The sequence below is a fragment of the Nannospalax galili genome, unplaced genomic scaffold, assembly GCF_000622305.1.
Source record: "Nannospalax galili isolate Female #2095 unplaced genomic scaffold, S.galili_v1.0 scaffold219, whole genome shotgun sequence".
NCBI classification, from domain to species: domain Eukaryota; kingdom Metazoa; phylum Chordata; class Mammalia; order Rodentia; family Spalacidae; genus Nannospalax; species Nannospalax galili.
Window position 1 is genome coordinate 754,567 of NW_008342641.1, and position 23,147 is coordinate 777,713.

At 36.9% G+C, this 23,147-nt stretch overlaps 1 protein-coding gene across 7 annotated transcripts in view; it reads right to left on the minus strand.

Moving 5' to 3' along the window:
* Positions 1 to 23,147, minus strand: part of Cntln (centlein) — a 327,688-nt gene that overhangs the window by 68,163 nt on the left and 236,378 nt on the right. For all 7 annotated transcript variants that reach the window (XM_029566247.1, XM_008838744.3, XM_008838743.3 and 4 more), the window contains 2 exons: positions 17,370 to 17,460; positions 17,061 to 17,284 (listed from right to left, as the gene is read on the minus strand). In XM_029566247.1, the coding sequence (XP_029422107.1) occupies positions 17,061 to 17,284; positions 17,370 to 17,460 (315 nt within the window). The remainder of the gene's footprint in view (positions 1 to 17,060; positions 17,285 to 17,369; positions 17,461 to 23,147) is intronic.

Below are 23,147 nucleotides of genomic sequence, written 5' to 3' on the forward strand. Positions count from 1 at the left end.
ATAGTCATTCAAACATGAAAAGTAGGAGTGACATGTCTATGGAACAAAGGAAACTAATGGGGAGAGAGGAAGAGAAAGAAAGGGAACTTTGTAGAGTTGGAAGGCACATACACAACATACATTATACACCTTTATGAAAACGACCTTACATCATCCTACATAATAAGAGACTCTAAAATAAGTGCACAGCTAAATATCCTAACACAACAGTCAAAAAATGTTATAATTTGTCACTTTCAAACAGGTTGATATATTTATTGAGACTATTTGAAAGTATACAGATGCAAAACCAAAACATTACTAGACATATGAGACTACAATATCTTATAGCATTGTTTCATTGGAAACAAAAAGGGGGTTTCTAATTGGTGCTATACAGGCTATATTTTCTTTTGTTAATATTTTCTGCCATAAGATCAGAAGTGAAGATGGAATGTAAGAAGCATGATTTTCTAGTACACAGTGTTCTAAGTAATAATAATAGTTCCTAACAAAGTCTAATATAGGACACAGACATTCTGCTAACAAATATCACTCGGTTCATCTAGGAGATCGGATATAGGGATAAGAGAGTCACGTCCAATTCCACATGGATTCTCAGCTCAGATCCTGGATTTTGCACAGTTTACCTTGCGAACATGATCCGAGTGACATTTCACAAATTCCTGGATAAATGTTGCTACACTCTGCCAGGAGAGAGGCAGGCTATGTCATGCACAGATCAATAATCTCACTGTGTTTCATCAGCCTCAAAATAAAAAATGCTGCATCTGGCAAAAGCCATGGCCCTAGAGAATCTGACATATATAAACTGAATACCCTTCAAAGAATGTGTACCACACAAACTAATGGGGTAAAGTAAAAGAAACTGGAGATTAGCAGTGAGAACCAAAAGAGAAAGAGAATAGTTTCTACTCTGCTATTGCTAGAGGTGGGAACACAGATCACAAAATCAAAATGAGGCTATTAAAATTCTGCAATTTTCCTGGCAGAAAAATATGGCTCCTGGTACTTTACCACCATCAATCTTTCGAACAAATGTTGCATGAACAGATGTCAACAAAAGAAAAATATTTTAGAAAACAACAACCATATATATCAAAATAACTATGTAAAAATTTTATGCAGATCATAAAATCTGACCATTTTATAATTAAAAGGTTTGCTAAACATCTCTTAAGATTTAGTAGTTAACAAGCCATGTCTATATGCTAGATTAACCTAAAAACCCAAGACATTTACTGAATGGACCATGTTCCAGATCTTGACACTTGATGAGTTTTTTTATTTGAGGTTTGAACTAATTTAAGATTAATCGGTTAATGTAACTGGATAGGATAAGAAATGCCACAAATTTGAAAATTCAAATCCTAGAAATGAAACAGCTTTATTTCAGATTGTTACTGCCAAAAAGGCTTCTGGAAAAAAAATGCTGCTACCAAATTTATCTGCTTCAGAGTAGGGGAATCAAGAATTCTTCAAGAAGCGTGAGAAGATAATAATGTTTAACCATAAAATATCAGTGCATGTTTACAATATTTATGCTTAAAGATTGCATATGAATCATATGGTCACTCAGATATACCATAATGGAGGCCTTAAAGTTGAGGCAGACCAAAGACTACTTGGCAGCAGTAGTCTGGAGGGAAATTTGGTTTTCCAGACTGTGGTTTAGAAAGCACCTCTTTTAATTTTTAGAAATATTGCCATATATCTTCTTCTGGGGACAGAAAACATTGAAGCTAGTTAAATAATCATGATATTAACATAGGGAAATAGACTTCCTTTAGAAAACATTTAAGGCTATTGTGAAAATCAGGATTTAGAAAATTTAAAGCCTGTAAATGACCAGAAATGTGACATCAATAACTGAAATGGGCCTTTTCAGGTTTGTTACAAACAGGAAATGACATATGTGTCATTCTCCATGAAGATGCCATGCCACTAAGGTTAGTGACCCTGGCATTGCCTCCGAACCTCCAGGCTTTCATGACACTCTGTATTTGTGAACTGGTTTGTTAAATATTTACTGTGCTCTTTCAATGACATCAATGCTTTCAATTATTGCTGAGTGAAATCAGTCAGCAAGTCAATCATTACACATTCACTGAAAATAGACCCTGTCCTCATTTATGCTTATCAAAGAAGTCTAATACGTGATTTTTGACCTTGAGGAGCCTATTAGCTACTACCAATGTTAAGCTAGAGAACTATTAAATAGCTAGAAGCCAGCTTAGAAAAGTAGAAGGATTTTGGAGCTAGGATCAAAAATAGATGTAGGTTGTTATCCTGGAACCAGCAATTTATTATCCTGATCTTGGGCAATTTATTGACATTCTTTAAGTCTCAATCACACTGCATATAAAATAATGGGCACCATCCTCTTTATAAGGCTATCATAAAAATTCAATAAAAAAACAAAAACAAGGGGCTGGAGAGATGGCTCAGCGGTTAAAAGCACTGACTGCTCTTGTAAAGGACCTGGGTTCAATTCCCAGCACCCACATGGTGGCTATGAACTGTCCTTAACACCAGTTCCAGGGGACTCCAAAGCCCTCTTCTGACCTCCGCAGCATTGCATGACACAGGCGCACTCACATACATGCAGGCAATATACTCATACACATAAAATAAAAATAATAAATAATTTTAAAAAACAAAACTCCTAAAAAGTATGTAGAATAGTCATTGAATAAAAGTTTTCTGGTGGTTTTTCAAGAGCACAGAGATTAAGAGCACAAGTTCTAGCATCAGACCACTTATGCTTAAACCCCAGTTTGGTCACTTATGAGGTCTATGATGTTGGGCAAGTTATAATTCCTACCCTACTTTCACCAATTGTACATAAGGATCAGATATGGAATCTACTTCACTGAGTATATATTTTAGTTAATGAGTAAATATATACAAAAGTGCTTAGAAATAACACTTGGCATTTTGCACGTAAAAAGTACTGGTTAATATTGTTTCTATTAAGAATACATAAAGAGTTGAAAGAATAGATGTTCAAAATATACTGATAATAATAAGTGAATTTCATGGAAGATGGGATCCTTTACTATGACAGAGGCTGAAGTAAGGAAGCAATAGGACAGATTAATGGAGGACAGGTACCCTCCTGACTGAGAATAAAAACCTATTCATTTAGGACAGAATTTCAAAGAGTATATGTATACATGGAATTAAAAAAAAAAAAACCTATTAGAGGGCTGGGTGTGGTGGCGCACGCCTTTAATCTCAGCACTCTGGAGGCAGAGGCAGGCGGATCTCTGTGAGTTCAAGGCCAGCCTGGTCTATATAGTGAGTTCTAGGACAGCTGTGGCTACAGGGAGACCCTGTCTCAAAAAAGACAGTCCATTTGAATAGAAAAGCATGCATAACTTCAGTTCCAGGGGATCCAACACACACTTCTGACCTCCATGGGCACTGGATGACATGGGTGCACTTACGCACATGCCGGCAATATATTCATACGCATAAAATAAAAATAGTTTTTAAAAGAAATGCATGCTTGTAGTTTCTGTCTGCAGAAATCATAGAATCAATAAACTGAAAAATTTCATCAAATATGCAAATAAGGGACTGGAGAGATAGCTCAGCAGTTAAGAGCACTGACTGTTCTTTCAAAGGACCCAGGTCTGGTTCCCAGCACTCACCTGGTAGCTAACAACTGTAACTCCAGTTAGAGGATTCGATGCCTTCTTGTGACCTCTGCAGGCACTACACTAAAAGAGTGCACTTATACACATTCAGACATATTACATTCATACATATAAAATAAAGAAAATAAAAAATAAATTTAAATATGCAAATAAATTTCTACTTAAATGATCTAAATAAAAATATTAAAACTCTTTTCCTTCATTAGTATTAACTATGAATATAAAATTTATATGGTTTTTTGAATTTACTTTTGAAAATCTATTTCAAAGAGATAACTTGTAACATATTTTTAAATTTTCTAAAATCTATATTTTAGAGAGACAACTCTATAGTCATAGTACCAGATTCAAATATTAGATGTACCACCCTATTTAAATCACTTATCTATGCTGTGATAGTTTATTTCTATATAAAAACATGGTATTGCCGGGTGTGGTGGCGCACGCCTGTAGTCCCAGCACTTGGGAGGCAGAGGCAAGCGGATCTCTGTGAGTTCAAGGCCAGCCTGGTCTACATAGTGAGTTCCAGGACAGCTTGGGCTACAAGGAGACCCTCTCTCAAAAAGACAAAAACAACAACAACAACAACAAAAAACCCCAGGTATTGATATCCATCTAAACTAATTCATGGACATTATGAATATATCAGAATAATTTGCAATAATATATTTAAGTACCTTAAATTTGATTTCATATTAAATATAAACATAATATATACTTGTTATGCAGCTCTTTCCTCTGAATTGAAAGACTCCCTCCTGAAGAGAAGAAGAAGACTCTTAAGACTCAGAATGTTCCCAGAACTCATCAGGCTTAGCTCAGCTGTGCATGCTGTGTGCTAAAAGCCTGGATAGATGGGAGACAGAAATAGGAAATGAACAGGAATCTTCCTCCCCCAAACGCTGTGGTTACCCAGGAAGGAAGTCTTTGTTTTCCAAAGATGCCACATTCCTGTAACCTTTGAGGCCATATGTAACTGTAAGTCACTTACTTAATTACCACATATGTGCTATTTACCTTTGCTTACATACCTCACATATGAGAATAAATGCCCCCCAAAACTTGAACAAGGGCTTGGCACTGTTATGGAATGAGCCATGTGTCAGTTCCACTAGTGTAAGAATAACCTCCCCAGGGCTGGAGAGATGGCTCAGGTGTTAAAAACACTGGCTGTTCTTGCAGACGACCCAGGTTCGAATCCCAGCCCATACATGGCAGCTTACAAGTGTCTGTAACTACAGTTCCAGGGGACCTGACAGCCTCTTTGTCCTCGACAGGCACTGCACGACACAGGTGCACTTACCTACATGCAGTCAATATACATATACACATAAAAATTTTTTAAAAAAGAATAAACTCCCTCTCCTCACCTGACTTTGCTGTTGGTCTCTGATTTTTCATAACATTTCTGGAGTCCTCGTCCTCCCCTAGAGAAATCAAGCCATCAAGCCACAGTTCCTGGGCTCTGCAGCCCCCTTAGCCCCTGGGACAGAGATGTGCTCACCCTCAAAGAATTTCCTTTCTGGGTCTCCTTCCAGAAGGCCAGAAAGAGCTGCATAGCCTGGGATAAGAGCTCAGCACCAGGTGAAGTGAAATACAGACTCTGAATGGATGTCCAGACCAGGTAAAAGGAAGGCCCCCTCCCCCACCCAGGGTAGACAGGTAGAAGCCAGCCAGGCTGATCCCACTTAGGAGATTGCATATAAAGTCTCAATGTGATTCCAAGATGGCACTGGCCTCCAATCAGGAACGAAATGGGACCACAATTAATGTCGATGTTATGCCAAGGTACTGGCCCCATTTAGGTAGAACAGGAATTTAATGGGAATAACTAAGGAACAAAAGTCTTAAACTCTGAATAATTATGCATGAATGTAAAAGTAACAATTTCACCTGGACAACTTTAAGTTAGGCTAAGCAGAAGATTATGGAATTAAGATAAAAGCCTCCATATTAAAACTTTCTGTAGGGGCTGGAGAGATGGTTCAACGGTTAAGGACATTAGTTATTCTTGCAGAAGACCTGGGCTTGAATCCCAGCACCCACATGGCAGCTAACAACTCTCTGTAACTCCAGTCCCAGGGGATCCGACAGCCTCTTCTGACCTCCACGGGCATTGCATGACAGGGGTGCACTTACCTACTTGCAGGCAATACATGCATACACACAAAATAAAAATAATAAATTAAAAAAATATTTTAAAACTTTCTGTGAAGTCAAGTGGCTTGGTATCAGACCATGCTGGGGGAAGAATCCTCAAGTCTGGATGGAGGCTACTTGAAAGCTAAAACCCAACCTCATACCTAACAGAAGAGGAGAGAGAACCACCCCATAGCTACAAGGATGTAATGGAGGAAGTGTTCTCCTCCCATACAGATTTAAAAGATGAGTACCTACTTGCAAAGGACCATCCTAATCAAACTCCTTGATTACTGTGTTTTGGGTGCACCTAGTTTTCATGTAATTATGTCATATATGTCTACGATAATCGTTTTCCATGTGTTGTTTGAGAGGTTATGTAATTATGTCATGCATATCTATAAGTTTTTGTGCGTGTTGAGATCTCACATATTTCTGTCATGGGTGTCTATAATTGCCTTCATATGTTGTTTCCACTGAAACAAACTGGCCACTTCAGTTTTCTTTTCATTCTTTTATTGTTCACAAAATTATTAGTTTTATTTTGGCATGCCAGATACACATGTGCAGATTTATAAATATGGATATTTTGATGATGGATTCAAAGGCCTTATAAACTTGGGTACCCTAAATATCTTAAAATTTATTAGACAATGTCTATAGGTCTATTAAACATGTCATGAAACTTTTAGTTGCTATTTGTTTATACAAAACAGTATCTGAGCTGGTTGTTAAAGGATCTTATTTGTTAGACACCTTTTGCTTTGGGGTTGTTTTCAAGGTATTTGTTTGAATGTACCTCTTTTGTTTGTTTGCCTTGGAAGTATTTTGGTTTTGACATTCAGTCTGGTTTGTGTTGCTTTTCAGACTTCCAAAGGCCTGAAAATCGTTTGGGAAAACTGAATTTCAGATGGTTATAGGTTTAATTTAGTATTAAATTAAAGATGAGTTAACTGATCTTCAGAGCTGGAGATGAATTCTGGGACTGGTCTTTCTGTTTCATCTTTTCTGGCCTTATCTTTCATCCTCTGTTTACTGCAGCAGGGCTCTATATACAGGAAGAGGTGGCCTGTTTGGGGTATGGGGTGGGTGGTGCTATTCTTCCAGCGAAGCTCTGTTGGCTTGGATGTATCTTGCACTTTTCTCCCCTGGAGCAACTCTTTTGCCTTTAACTCTCATGCTTGTCTGCATTGAATGAACTATTCCTAAAATTATACTAGCTATTCCTAAAATTCCCATCAGCAATTGAAACCAAATCATGGTTTGGCTTGAATGGAGGTATCTGAAACCTGGGAGAGGTTCCTAGAGATGGCCACATGGCAACTCTGCTTCTGTTTCTCTGGCTAGAGACCCATTTGAAAATCTCCAGACTCATCCAGACTCTGGCACTTGGGTCAGACATCATAAGAACTGATCCCCCAGATGGCCTGAGCCAGTCTCTTGCTTCTAGAAGAACAGCCTCAGACAAAATGAGACAACTACAACGTGTTCAGAATAACTACTTTTAAATTTTATTATGCTTATTTTATTTTATAAAAATTACTATGTACTTTTGGGGCTGGAGAGATGGCTCAATGGTTAAGAGCACTGGCTGCTTTTTCAGGACACCTGGGTTCAAATCCCAGCACCCACATGGCAGTTAGCCCCAGGGGATCAGATGCATTCTTCTAACCACAGGCATTGAATGACACAGGTGCACTTACAAACATGCAGGCATAACACTGATACACATAAAATAAAGAATAAAGTTTTTTTAAAAAATTACTATGTACTCTTATGAATATACCGAACAACTCCTAGACATCTCTGAGAAACTCACAACTGTTCTCTACAGTGTGTCTTCTCAGACCCTGGGCAATGATGTGATTTTGCGTTTGTTTCCCTGGCAGTCTTTCTTCCTCACAGGAAGCAAAAGGCCGCCCTGGGCCTGAGCTGCTGCCATCATAGACCCACAGCCCACCGACCTGGCTTGCTGACCCTCAGACCCTGTGTGCTGTGTGCTTCTGCCTTCACCTCATTCTTTCTCAGCTCCTGCTCCTACTGCGGGGGACAGGAACTGTACACAACTGAACTTAAACTGTAGTCATGGCAACTATTTTCTTATAGCCTGTGCTTTTGGTATTGTCAATCTTCAATGGTCTTTGATGATGGCTTGATTTTATATTGCCTTATTAAGACCAGGTACTTATTTTCATCCCATTCTTTACCCTCTCCTTTAATGGAATTGTCTTTAATTAAAACTTTTAGTCATTAGCTTGTTTTAATTATACTATAACTTTTGATTATGGTTAGCTTTGAGTACAAATGAAATGTATAATTCTGTTTCTCATCTCTTGTTGAATTTGAATCCAAGTTAGGACTATTTACCATATTAGAATGTAAATTACACTTCTGGAAATGCTTTCTTCAAGTGAAAGCCCTTATGTCTAGTATTAGTGTCTATGACTCTGTTCAGTACAGCCATTTCTGAGTTGAGATTCTCTCATATGTGTATATGGAGTGAAGAGACTTGTGTTCATGTCTCCCCAGGATAAGTCATACAGCAGTACTTATATGTTCATGTGCACAGTCTAGTGTGTGATAGTCCTTGTTTCAAAAAGTAATTGAAAAATCTCCCATAAGTACTTCAGTGATCATTACAACTATTATGGTGTTAAAACAGTTAATAAAGACTTAAAAGCATATAAATGAGGTATGGAAAATATGAATCATCTTTTCTATAATTTTCATGACTGATTTCTATACTTGGCTAATATAGGTAATTTTAAGCAGGTTATTACTACAATATTTGTAGAAATCATTTAGAAATTAAATATGAAAATCATGTACCTAGTAATTAAGAATATATCTAGAGCATTTCTCTACTTTAAAAAAAATCTATGAAAGTAATTCAGAGTGGTAGACATTTAATTCTTAAAGAGTAAATTAACAAAATGGAGAAAAACTTGAAGAATTCCCATTAAAATCAGGAACCAGAAAAGGCTATCTGCCCACTATCTCTGCTCATTTTCAATATAGTACTTGAAACTCTAGCTAGAGTAATAAGGCAAGAGAAGGATTTAAATGAGTACTAACTAGAAAAGGGGTCAAATGATCCAAATTTGCAGATGATATATATTATACATAAGAGCTCTCACAAATTTCACCAGAAAACTTCTAAAACTGATCAACACTTTCAGCAAAGTAGAGGTTACAAAAATCAATCAATAAAAATCAGTAGCCTTTCTTTATACACATAATAAGCAATCAGAGAACGAGTTCAGGGAAACATTTCTATTCACAATAGTCTCAAAAATAGTAAAATATCTAGGGCTAAACCTAACCAAAGACATTAAAGACATATTCAATGTAAACTTTAAGTCTTTGAAGAAAGAGACTGAGGAAGACACAGGACATGGAAAGATCATGCTCATGGATTGGTAGACTTAATATAGGAAAATGAACATCCTACCAAAAGCAATTTACATATTCAACTCAATCCCAATCAAAATCCCCATTGACATTCTTCACAGGAATAGAAAAGTCCATCCTAAGTTTCATATGGAAACACAAAAGACCCCAGATAGCCAAAACAATCCTGAACACAAAAAGCATTGTTGGGGCTATTATAGACTGATAACAATTACAGAACCATAGTCATAAAAACAGCATAGTACTGGTGCAAAATCAGACCTGTAGTTCAAAGAAACAAAACAGGAGATCGAAACATGAGTGCACACAACTACAGCCACCTGATATTTGACAAAGGTGCCAAAAACACACACTGAAGGAAAGATAGCATTTTCAACAAATGGTGCTGGCAAAATTGGATCTCTATGTTTATGAGAATGAAATTAGACCTAGACCTATCACTGTGCATAAATGTCTACTCCATATAGATCAAATACCTCAACGTGAAGCCTGAAATGCTCAAACTTTTAGAAGAATATGTGAGCAGTACTCTGCACCTATAGGTGCAGGAAAGGACTTTCTAAATAAGACACCAGTTGCTCAGGAATTAATGTAAACAAGTGAAAAATGGGAACTCCTTAAACTAAAAAGCTTCTGTACAGCAAAGGAAACAACCAATCAAGTGAAGCTGAATCACACAAAGTGGGAGAACATCTTCATCAGGTATTCATCAGACAGAGCATGAATATCCAGAATATACAAAGAACTCAAAAAACAAAGAAGAAAACAAATGACTCAATTTTAAAAAGCTATGAATTTGAAAGGAGAGCTCTCAAAAGAAGAAATAACAATGGCTAAGAAACACCTTTTAAAGTGTTCAACATCCTTTGCAATTAGAGAAATGAAAATAAAAACTACTTTAAGGTTTCATTTAATCCCAGTCAGAATGACATCAAGAGAACAAATGACACCGAATGCTGGTGTTGATGCAGGGAATGCAAAACCCTCATCTACTGTTGGTGGGACTGCAAACTGATGCAGCCACTGAGGTTAGTATGGAGAACTCTTAAAAATAAGCCTGGTGTGGTGGTGCACGCCTTTAATCCCAGCACTCGGGAGGCAGAGGCAGGCAGATCTCTGTGAGTTCAAGGCCAGCCTGGTCTACACAGTGAGTTCCAGGCCAGCTTGGGCTACAGGGAGACTTTGTCTCAAAAAGACCAAAAAAAAAAAAAACCCTAAAAATAAATTTACCATACAATCTGGTCCTACCACTCCTTGGCATATACTTAATAGACTCATCTTATTACAAAGACACATGCACAGTCATGTTTGTTGCTGTTTATTTAACAATAGCTAAGAAATGAAAACAAACTAAATGCCTCTCAACTGATGGATGGATAATGAAAATGTGGTACATTTCCATAACGGAATCCTCAACAGTAAAGAAAAATGAAATCATGAAATTTGCAGGTAAATGGATGGAACCAGAGACAAAAGGAAGTAACACAGACTCAGGAAAACAAGCAACATATGCTCTCTTATTTGTGGATCTCGGCTCCAAATCTCTAGATGTGAGTATACATCCTGATGTAAGCACAGGAGCCAGGAAATGGGGTAAAGAAGGAATTTGAAAGAGGGCAATAGTAAGAGATAGATGTTATGAAGGGGGAAATGGGGAAGAAGGCATAGTTTACCTGGGGAGTGAGTAGGAGGGTTATATGGGGATGGGGAGGGAGATAAATAATGCTTAAATAGTGTGAAAAACCAGAAGGAAATGTATTAGTTCAAAGTCCTACTGAAAAATACACATACAATACATACACTAGTGCATAAGTACAGTTGACAGCTATATAACAAAAAACGCAGTGCCGGGCAGGAGAAACTTTCTCATCAGTTGTTGGTCATGGAAGTCCAAGAGACTCCCAAAATAACAGAGGATATTGCCATAACCCTTGATTGTTTCCCAGATCTTTAAGGTAAGACAGGCCACACTTCAGATTCAGGACTTAGCTCAATTGAGCTGGAACTGACCTAGAAGCCTCCTTTCTAAAGACTAGCTCTCATAGTATTAGAGGATACTATATACAAGCTACCAAGGGAGAAAACCAATCAATAGTCCTACCCAGCTGTAAAGCCTAATAAACAACAATGTCTGGCCCAGGAAACTATAGCTAGTGATACAGTAGTGGCACTTTTATCTTGGGGGTAAGCAACAGCTATCTAATTGGAATTAAGGCCCACTCAATGGGAGGAAATTCATGTGTGGTACTGTAAACATAGCCAAATACACATGGCTTTAGAGGTCATAGATCATAGAGAAAAACTTATTTTTGCCACACTAGTAGACCAACATAACTTCTTAATTTATTCTAAATATGCATCCACATATTTATAGAGAGGTGTACCTTGCATCCCTCATCAAAGCAATTTCTTTCTTCAACAGATGGAGACTATTACAGTCTGGTCAAATATAGAGAGTCAGTGTCTCTGAGATGCTTAACCCTTAGTGACACATCTTCAATACAACCTCTACACATAGGCTAAATGAATCCCTCCCATGTCACCAGAGAAATTTCCTTATGCAGCAGATGATTAACACAGATACCCACAATTGGCCATTGTGCAGAGAACAAGAGGCCACAGAGTGGACACCCATTTCAAAGCTCTGCCTGCAAGGCTCAGGAATCACTGCAAGAGAAGGTAGACAGATCGTAAGAGCCTTGTGGTATGAATGACGACAGGGAAACGGTCTTCCTGATAGCTGGTCAGTTACTTATATGAACTCTCAGCAATGGTGACGGCATGCACAAGTCCTATGCCAGCTCAAACCAGATAAAATCCCAGCCTTCCAGCCCACACATGGGGAAGTGGGTAAGAAATCCTAGCCCAGCCTAAGGAACTTCTGGGAACTGATGACTGCTGAGATGGAGAGAGACAGTGTCTTACAGGGTCCAGTGAGTAGACCCACACTGAAGGACATTTGGGGACACAGATCAGACTCTACAGGCCATATTACATATATAAGAGGGTACATTAAATTGGGTGGGGTGGTTTCTGGGGGAAAATGTGGATAGGGGAGGGGATCTAAATACCACCAAAGAATACTGCATGAAAACTGCAAACATTCAGTAAAAGTAAATCAACACAACTTTTTGAAAAGCAGATAACCAAACCAATTATACACTATTGTGATTCTAGAATATAAAAATTACTTCCCCTCCTTCTCCTGTGATTCTGAGAATTGATATATCTGAAAGAGACATTTCAGTAAAGAGGGCACAGTATTTAGAATCACAGCTCTAGAATTTCAGCAACAGATCTATAATATGCCAGTGAAGTAAAATGAAAGTTAATAAATTTCCTGAGCTAAAGAACAACTTAAAATAAAATGATGAGTCAATCACAGAATTGTCATTAAAATTTAAAGAAATATTTTACAAATGACGGAATGCAGGAGCAAAAGCTGCAGCCCAACCAAGGAGGCTAGAAATCCACAGCGTCTTGAGCTGTTGCAACTGGGAACACTTCAGTCTTTAGTGCTGCAACACTGAGGTGGAGGTTATGAAAATTCCCATCATAGAAAGGAAATAAGCATGTATGTCTGCTTGACTGGGATCAGGACACAGTGAAAGCTCACATAATGGCTTAAAAAACCTGCCACAAAACCATGTAAGACCAGAGAATCAAACTTAGAAGAGTCTAAACATCTGAACGAACTGAGAAAAAGCAGGTGACGAACAGGAAGCCAGAGCTTTGGAACATGTGAGTTGAAGGAAGGTACAGGCATGTTTTAAGTGACTAAAAACACCAAGGTAGGGGCTGGAGAGATGGCTTCTTTAGAGTCCTCTTGCAGAGGACCCAAGTTTCATGCCCAGGACCCATGTCAGGTGGCTTACAACCACCTGTAACTCATGCTCCAGGGGATCTGATGTTCTCTTCTGAACACCACTAACATCTGCATGCACACGTATGTGCATCCACTGGTGCATGTACAGATGCCACAATTAAAAATTATAGAAATAAATTAATTTTTAAAAAACATGAAAGAAGAATTGAAGGCCAAGGAAAACATTGCATTTAAAAAGTAAATTCTAAAAGTATAAATAAAACTGCTAGAAAAACATATACATATACAGACACCAAAAATTGGGCCCCAGCTATCTCAAATAGCAATAAATAAGATTATTAGTAAACTTTTAAGTAAAGAATTGTCACCTAGGATAGAAATAGAAAAGGTGGCTAACTTGAAGAAAGTTTTTAGTTTGTGGTTTTTTAATGCTGGGGATCACACCCACACCTAGAACAGTGTTCGCTTGTCAAGAATATCATCACTGAGCCACATCAGTAGCTTCATTTCTCAGTGTTAAAATTCAATTTCTTAACACTTTGAAGTTTATAGTGGTCTCTTCTTATCTACAGAGCATGTGTTCCAAGATTCTCTGAAACTGATAGTGCTGAAACTTATAAATGCTGTTTGCTCCATAGTCATACATAATGATGATAAAGTTTAATCTGTAAATTAGGCATAGTAGAAAACAACAATAAAAAATGACAAATTAGAAAAGTCACAACCACCCACTATACACAAGTTATGAGAACGCCATTTCAAAATACCTTATTCTCCCTGTTGTAAGAACATGCGAGAGGCGCTTATACCCTTCTGCAATCATGAACTCACCCCTTTTAACTGGATCTAGGTAAACTTTCATCTGTTTTCTCTGTATAGGTTTTCCTGTCCTGAACAGTTCACACAAGTGCAATCATACAATATATGATCTTTTTTAACTCGCTTTTTTCTCTAAGCATAAGATCTTCAAGACTCATCGATCCACTTTGTAGCATTTATCAGTACCTTTTCTTCTTTCAGCAGTGACTGAAGGCAGGGCCTTGTGCATACTAGGAGAGTACTCCACAGCTGAGCTCTATCCGCAGTATAGCTATCAGTACTTCATTCTTTCATAGAAGAGAACAATAATCTCTTGCACATATTGACCACATTTATCCATTCATCAATGAATACATTCAGGTTTTCTATTCCTGTTATCTACTATTAACAATGCTGCTGTGAACATTACCTTAATATTATCTGTTGTGTACAGTCTCAAGTAAGCCAGAGAACAAGTTTAGGCTTCTCCATTTCTTATGTGAGTATGCACACACTATGAATTCATGTGTCCTCTATATTCCCAAGTGGCTATCTCATTCCTCAAGTTTCCCTGAAAACTGCTCAGTTAATATGTTGTTTGGTCTGAGTATATTACCACAGATAGCTGGGAAGTTAAAATGCTCATCTGTCATTGTTCTCAACAGTCCATCTCTCTACCCCTCCGGGATAAAATCTGCTCACACAGAGTCATATCTTTAACTTTGTGAATGAGACTTTACCCTGATTACAGTGGCATTATTCCTCTTAGGCATAATAATTAAAATAATCCAAGTAGCCATAAACAGATTATTAGACCAACACGATGAGATACATACTCGCCAAATTTTACTTTTCAAAGTTAAAAATTATGGATATAAATTATATCTTAATTTTTAAAAAAGTTTATAAGACAGGGTTTGTGGAGCCCAGGTGGTCTTGAACTTGCTATGTAGCTGAGGGCTTCCTTGAACTCCTGATCTTCCTGCCTTGGATTCTCAAGTACTAGGATCACAGGCATGAGCCACCACTCCTCATTTCTATATCAATTTTTAAAAGTTCAAATACCTAACCAAATCTGATCCTATCCAGTTATGCCATTAATATACAGTCAATTATAAAACAATAAAAGTTGTAGCCTTTCTTCTGAAGGAATAGACCAAAGTTAAACTATATGGTACTGATTTTTAATGAAAACTAAGGCAACTAATTTTTATAAATTTACTAACAAAAAATCATTGATGAATGAGAAACCACCCACAGTCCTGCCATATATCTGGAACATTTGGTATGGCCTTCATATAAGCTATTCAAGGAATAAAGTCAAAAAACAATTCTTCTTTTATGACTGGTATAAAAATAATTCTCTCAGTGGTTAAGAGCACTGGCTGCTCTTGTAAAGGACCCAGGTTCAATTCCCAGCACCCACATCACCGTTAACAAGCCTCCATAACTCCAGTTCCAGAGGAATGCAATGTTCTCTTCTGATCTTGGTAGGCATTGCATGACATGGGTGCACTTGAATACATGCAGACAATACTCTTTTACACACACACACACACACACACACACACACACATACACACACATACAAATTTTTTAAAATCCTCTATAATTAAATATTTCTAAGTATCATTTGAATCAAAACTCAAAATCATTTGAATTAGAGAATACAAACATAATATAAAATTATGTGAAAGTGGTTTACAATTTTCTTTTAATATAGTGAATTTAAATCTTAAATCAAAACATCGTAAGTACAACGAATTGCTTCATGTAAAAGCAAATACTTGAAAATGGAAATGTAAGGAGTAATCTTTTTTTTTTTTGCTTTAATTACTAAGAATAAGGTATTCCTAAAGATTACTGGAGAAAACTCTACTTGAATAAAAGAAATATAGATTATTAGAGCACATTAATATATTTCTACACAATCTTCACATTTTATACTGGTACTTCTAATAACAAATGAAAGAATAACATAATTTAAATAATGGTAAACTCAAAATTTTAATAAAGAAAAATCAGAAAGCCAAATGCATTTATGAAGACTGTTCTTCAAAATAAAGGGACAGCACATAGAGAACACAAAAATGTTTAAAAACAAACAACAAAGCAAAAAAGAAATGCTAGTAAAGTGTCTTTTTCATTTGGAGTGCTGTCTCCCAGTGGTTACTCCTTATTATGGACCATATTAAGGAGGCTGAACAATTAGACCACTAGTGTAATAATATAGTTGAGAGCTTCTAAACCTTTTTCCACTGGTGACTCCTTTGCCTAAGACATTTTTACATAACTGTGGATATATATACATATATATGATATACAAGTCAAGCATTTACTGACTATTATCAGATATATAGAAATTGATTTTACATTATTTAATATACACATACTACCATTTATTAAAGATAAAAGAAAATATGCATAAAAATGAAATAGATATTTATTTTTGCATAAAGAATTAAGTATTGGGTGGTTATTTGATAATGCAAGTATGGAACATCTTCAGTGTTTTCAAAGTGATAGATATTTTGATTTTATCATTGTTAATACTAACATGGTGCTTTATATAAATGTACAATATAAGATGACAGAAGTATGTTTATTTGGCATTATTTCAGAAATTGTTGGAAATTATATTCTAATTCAAAGTCAAAATTCATTTACTAGTTTGTTATGAAACTCTAACAGTAATTTTAAAAATCAAATATTCTAACACAATACATCCAAAGACATCCTCATTTGAATCTCAGAAGCTGAATATCAATGATGTGAATATATTAAAAACTTCTGATTCTTGTAAAAAAAAGCACTGTTTTTCTATAAGAAAACTATGTATGCGCAGCAAGACCACTTTTATTGATAACATACAACAGTCACGATCCTGCGTTGAAGTGTTTCAGGCCATGTTCACTGTTGTTGCAGCAGTGACAGCATGCACAGTGCAAACTGCATGTGTTGCATGTTCAGAACCAAGGCTGCAGTGAGAGCTGCCAGAAACACCTCAGATTCATTATGCATTGGATTTTGAGGTAATTCTTGGTGACTGCACATTCAGACACATTTTGAAACATAGTTTAAGAAGATGGAATCTAGATTAATACCTCATATTTATTGTTTATCTCATACATGTCTAACACACATATGAACTAAGAACCATGTAAAATAAAATACCCATACATTTAACATACTCTGCTTTAATTTAGATTTAAAGTGCTCTTTACCTTGATTGTCTGTCTACTTGTCTGAAATCGTTGATCAGATACTTGTTGTTGATGGAGAAGCTTTTCATTGACTTCTTTGTATTCTTTAACAGACAATTCTGCTGATTTTCTGGCATTTTGAAGCATACTGTTTTGTTGCTGCAAGGATATAATGCGCTCTCGTAATAAAATAGTACTGCTGCTTGATTTCTGGGCAGGAATATTTTTGTGCTTTTCTCTGCTAACTAAATAAAAACATTATTGCCTATAATATTTTGAAAATGAAATTACATTTATAAAGACACTAATAATTTCATATTATATTCTTACCTCTGATTGGAACTACTGTATATGAGCTCTTTTGCATATTACCATACTTCTTCTGATTTTTTTTTTTGGTATTCTTATAATGAGAAATATCCTAAATATGGAATGAGAAAAATGGAGTTATTATGTGATGACAATGTCAAATGAATTTGCATAATGTCACTTAAAATACGTTTATTTATATAGAAAAAGAAAACGATTAGACAACAAAATTTTATAAATGATTCATCAATTACAGATCTCACAAATTTGAATTTATATTTTAATAAGTACAATATATTTTAAATTGATCTAACAAGCAGAAGATATAGACACAAAATAAATTGAAAAGAAGTAGAATTTAAGCAAAGGACAGATTAAAAATTAGGAGTAAATAAAGCAATACAAGCAAAATGCAGTGGGGCTAGAGAGATGGCTCAGTGGTTAAGAGCACTGACTGCTCTTGCAGAAGACCCAGGTTCAGTTCCCAGCACCCACGTGGCAGCTAACAACCATCTGTAGCTCCAGCTCCAGTGGATCCAATGCCCTCTTCTGACCTCTGCAGGCACTGCACAACACAGGTGCACTTACTTACATGCAAGCAATACACTAATATACATAAAATAATAAAAATATTTAAAAAGTAAAATGTAGTGATGCATTATCTGAGAGTTTCCATGATTTTCTCAGATACTTTTCCTGAACAAATATAGACTTGATACACTAACAACAAATAAAGGTAAAATAAATTCAGTGCTAATAACTATTCTATAAGGCCAGAATTGTCCTCATAATATTTCAAAATATGAAGACAAATTTTAAAATAGCCATAATGTTTATCTTTGTTCCTAATTATTTCACCAAATTAAAAATGCTTTCATATTGGGAATGGTGGCTCACATCTAGGAGGTTAAGGCAAGAGGATTACTGCAAGCTTGATGTCAGCCTGGGTGACATGGTGAGCTATCAGCCTGGGCTATAGACCCTGCCTCAAAATACATACATACATACATACATACATACATACATACATAAAAAATAAGGCTTTTGCAAAGAAAAATTTTCCATAGAAATATGTAACAAATGATTATAAATCATAGAAAAAATGGTTTTGTTTGTTTAATAATTTAAAGGTAAGAAACAAGAATATATTCAAACCTAGAATTTACTTTTCTTATTTATTTGAGAATTTCATACATGCTTATAAGGTGTTTTGATCAAATCCATGCCCACTCCCTCCCCTCCAACTCCTTTCATATCTCTCCATCACTTTTTTTCTGATAACTTTATGTACTCTTTCTCTTTTTATTTATTTATTTTTATGGGTTTTTTTTTGGCTACTACAACATTCCCCCTCTGAAGAGGTAACCCTAAAATCTTTCAAGGATTAGATACAAGCTCCCAAATACTTTCAACATTTTTGTCCTTTGGAACAGAGTATGTTGTGAAGAGGTCCAAGGACATTGTGAGTTTTAGCCAAGAAACTGGCTACTTTTCTTTGGGGTCTTTTAACCCTAACTGCCTAGCTAATTCCTACCTCCTACTCTTATCACACCATCCTCTGAAGAGGTTACCCAACTTGCAGATAGGGAACCTGGATAGAGACCATTCTGGCTTCTTCCATGCTGAACAGGGACCCAGGGTAGGCAATTGGGGTACCTCCTCAGTGGGTCTATCTAAAAGACTCCCAAATTGCCTAACTCTTATCTGTAAGGAGAAAAGAAAGTCCTTGACTGATAGGGGATGTGAAGGAGAAGTAAAGACAAGAGTAGTTAGCATTACATGCTCTAGATAGGGAACCAGAAAAAAAGTCAGAACTGGGCAAATTTCAAATGTTCATATCAGAGTTCATTGGGATTTCTTGAGAGAGCTTCTAAAAGCATCCCTCTATTGGGTTCCTTCTCATTTCTGTTTTGTCGGCCAAGGCTGCACCCTGCTTGGCCCTCCTTTAATGAACAAGCACAACTATCAATAAGCCCAATTGTAACGATGTTTAGCAACAGGCACAGCTGAAGTCATGATGATGGTAGTTATTTCACACAAACAGACTGCTGTACAGCATCATCTTATTAAAAGGACATGGAATTTAAAAGGATTTGGTGTTAGGATCCACATATGAGGGAGAACATATGTTGTTTATTTTTCTAAGTCTGTGTTACTTCACTTAGTTTCTAGGTCCATCCATTTACCTGAAAATTTCATTATTTCATCTTTACTTACTGCTGAATAGAACTCCATTGTGTAAATGTACCACATTTTTGTTAACTACTCGTCAGTTGAGGGACACTTAGGTTGCTTCCATTTCTTAGCTATTGTGAAAAGAGCAGCAACAAACATGGTTATTCAAGTGTCTCTACAATAGGATAAATCCTTCGGGTATATGCCAAGGAGTGGTATAACCAGGTCATATGATAGGTTCATTTTTAATTTTTTAAGAGTTCTCCATAGTTTTCCATAAAGGTTGCACAAGTCTGCAATCCCACCAGCAGTGAATGACATTTCCCCTTTCTCCACATCTTCGCCAGCATTTGGTATCATTTGTTCTCTTGATCTTAGCCAGTCTGATTGGGGTAAGGTGATACCTAATTGCATTTCCCTAATTACTAAGGATTTTGAACACTTTTTGAGATGTTTCTTAGCCATCTTTATTGCTTCCTTTGAGAATGCTCTGTTGAGATCTTTAGCCCATCTTTTCATTGGGTCATTTTGTTTCTCAATTCTTTGTTTTTTGAGTTCTTTATATATTCTGGATGTTAAACCTCTGTCAGATGTGTCACTGGAGAAGATTTTTTTCACATTTTGTGGCTTTTCTCTTCACGTTTTTTACTGTTTTTTGTTTGTTTGTTTTCTATTTTTGATTGTTTCTTTTGCTGTACAGAAGCTTCTTAGTTTAATGAGGTCCCACTTGTTGATTGCTGACCTTAATTCCTGAGCAACTTCTGTCTGATTTAGAAAATCTTTTCCCACACCTACATCTTGTAAGTTACTGCCAGTATTTTCTTCTAATTGTTTCATGGTGTCCAGTTTCACACTGAGGTCTTTGGTCCATCTGGAGTTTACTTTTTGTGCAAGGTGAAAGATAAGGATCTAGTTTCATTCTTCTAAAGTTTTGCCAGCACCATTCGTTGATGATTCTCTTTCCTCCATTGTGTGTTCTTGGTACCTTTGTCAAATATCAGGTGTGTGTACTAGGGTTTGAGTCTTCAGTGATGTTCCATTAATCTATGTGTCTATTTCTGTGCCAGTACCATGCTGTTTTTATGACTATAGCTCTGTATTAAACTTTGAGATCTGGTATAGTAATCCCCCTAGAGTTGCTCTTAGTGCTCAGGGTTGCTTTGGCTATCCAGGGTCTTTTGTGCTTCCATATAAATTTAAGAATTTTTTTTCTAATTCTGCAAAGTATGTAGTTGGGATTCCAATGGGTTTGCATTGAACCTATATATTGATTTTTGGTAGAGATGGTCATTTTCACAATATTAATTCTTTTAATCCAGGAGCATGGGAGGTTCTTCCATCTCCTGTGTCTTCCTCAGTATCTTTGTTTAATGATTTAAAATTCTCACTGTAGAGATTTTTGGTGTCTTTAGTCAGATACTTTTTTTTTTTGTAGCAATTGTGAACGGGAGCATTTCCCTGTGTTCTTTCTCAAATTGCTTGTTACTGGTATATAGGAAGTCTACTGATTTTTGTAGATTGATTTTATAACCTTCCACTATACTGAAAGTGTTGATCAGTTCTAGGAGTTCTCTGGTGGAACTTTTGGGATCTCTTAGGTATAGTATCATGTCATCTGCAAAAATGTGATAGGTTGACCTCTTCTTTTCCAATTAGTCCTGCTTTATTTTCCTTCTCCTGTATTATTGCTCTAGGAAGAGTTTCAAGCACTATGTTGAAAAAGAGTGGAAATAGTGGACATCCTTGTCAGGTTCATGATTGTAATGGGAATGTTTCCAGTTTTATGCCATTTAGAATGATGTTGGCTGTGGGTTTGTTGTATATAGCTTTAATTATGTTGAGGTATGTTCCCTCCAGTCTAATTCCTTCTAGGACTTCGAATATAAATGCATTACTGTTTCAATTTCCTCATATGTTATGGGTCTGTTTAAACTGTTGATCTCTTCTTGGTTTAACTTTGGTGGTTCCCATGATTTTACATATCGATCCATTTCTTTTAGATTTTCAGATTTGGTAGTGTATAGGTTTTTAAAATATTCCCTTATAATGGTCTAAATCTTCTGCATGTCTGTTGTGATGTTTCCCCTTTCATCTCTGATTTTATTGATTTGAATTTGCTCTTTCTTTCTTTTGGTTAACTGGGCTAAGGGTCTGTCTATCTTGTTTAGCTTTTCAAAGAATCAGCTCTTAGTTTCATTGATTCTTTGTTTTGTTTTGTTTCTATTTCATTAATTTCTGCTCTGATTTTTATTTCTTCTCTTCGGCTGGGTTTGGGGTTTCATTTGTTCTTGCCTTTTCAGAATCTTGAGTTGCAGTGTTATGTCATTTATTTGGGTTCTTTCTATTTTTTAATGTAGACACATAGAGCTATAAACTTCGCTCTTAAGACTGCTTTTAAAGTGTCCCAGATGTTGTGTTGTATTGTCCTGTATTGTCCTTTTTGTTGACTTCCAGGAATTCTTTTATTTCTTCCTTAATTTCTCCTTTGACCCACTCATTCTTTAGAAATGTGTTGTTTAATCTCCATGAGTCTGTGTAGTGACTAGGGTTTTATCCAGTGTTGATTTTGAGCATTGTGGTCAGCTAGAATGCATGGGATCATTTCAAATTTTTTAATTTGTTGAGGTTTATTTTATGGCTCAGTATGTGGTAAATTCTTTAAAAAGTTCCATGCGTTGCTGAGTAGAAAGTGTTTTCTTTGGTGCTTGGGTGAATATTTGAAAGATGTCTGTTAGGTCCATCAGATGTATGGTATCATTTAATTCAGGGTCTCTCTGTTTATTCTTTGTCCAGTTGACCTGTCTAATGGAGACAGTGGGGTATTGAAATCCCCTACTATTACTGAGATGGGGTTAATCTTTGTCTTAAAGTCCTCCAGTGTTGTTTTTATGAATTTGGGTGCACCAGAGCTTGGTGCACATATATAAAGGATTAAAATATCTTCTTGGCTGCACTCCAATCCTCAGGCCTCTTGGGGTAAGTCTATAGCGCAGCTCTCTACGCCTTGACTCCCCAAGTCACATTCACCCTTCCATCTTCCCCGCTGTTCGCTACACCTAGTGTGGGACCTGTGCCAACCCTAGTCTTGGGGCCCCAGACAGCTGGGGAACCAATACTGCTTTCTGATCCTTCTCACTCAGACCAACTTAGTGCCTTTCTTGGGCCCCAGGAGCACCACTTCTGGCCCTGGCCCCGCCCTCACCTCTCTCTGCATCCCAGGACCTGCACCACCGGCTAACTCTCCTAGCCTGCACTCCAATCCTCAGGCCTCTTGGGGTAAGTCTATAGCGCAGCTCTCCGCGCCTCGACACCTCAAGCCACATTCACCCTTCCTTCTCCCTTGCTGTTCGCTACTCCTAGTTTGGGACCTGCGCCAACCCTAGTCTTGGGGCCCCAGACACCGGAGGAACCAATACTGCTTCCTGACCCTTCTCACCCAGACCAACATAGTGCCTTTCTGGGGCCCCAGGAGCACCACTTCTGGACCTGGCCCCGCCCTCACCTCCCTCTACTTCCCTGGTCCTTGAAGCCAGCATCACTCCCATACCAAAGCCTGGTAAAGATACAACCAAAAAAGAAAACTATAGGCCCATATCCTTAATGAACATAGATGCAAAAATTCTC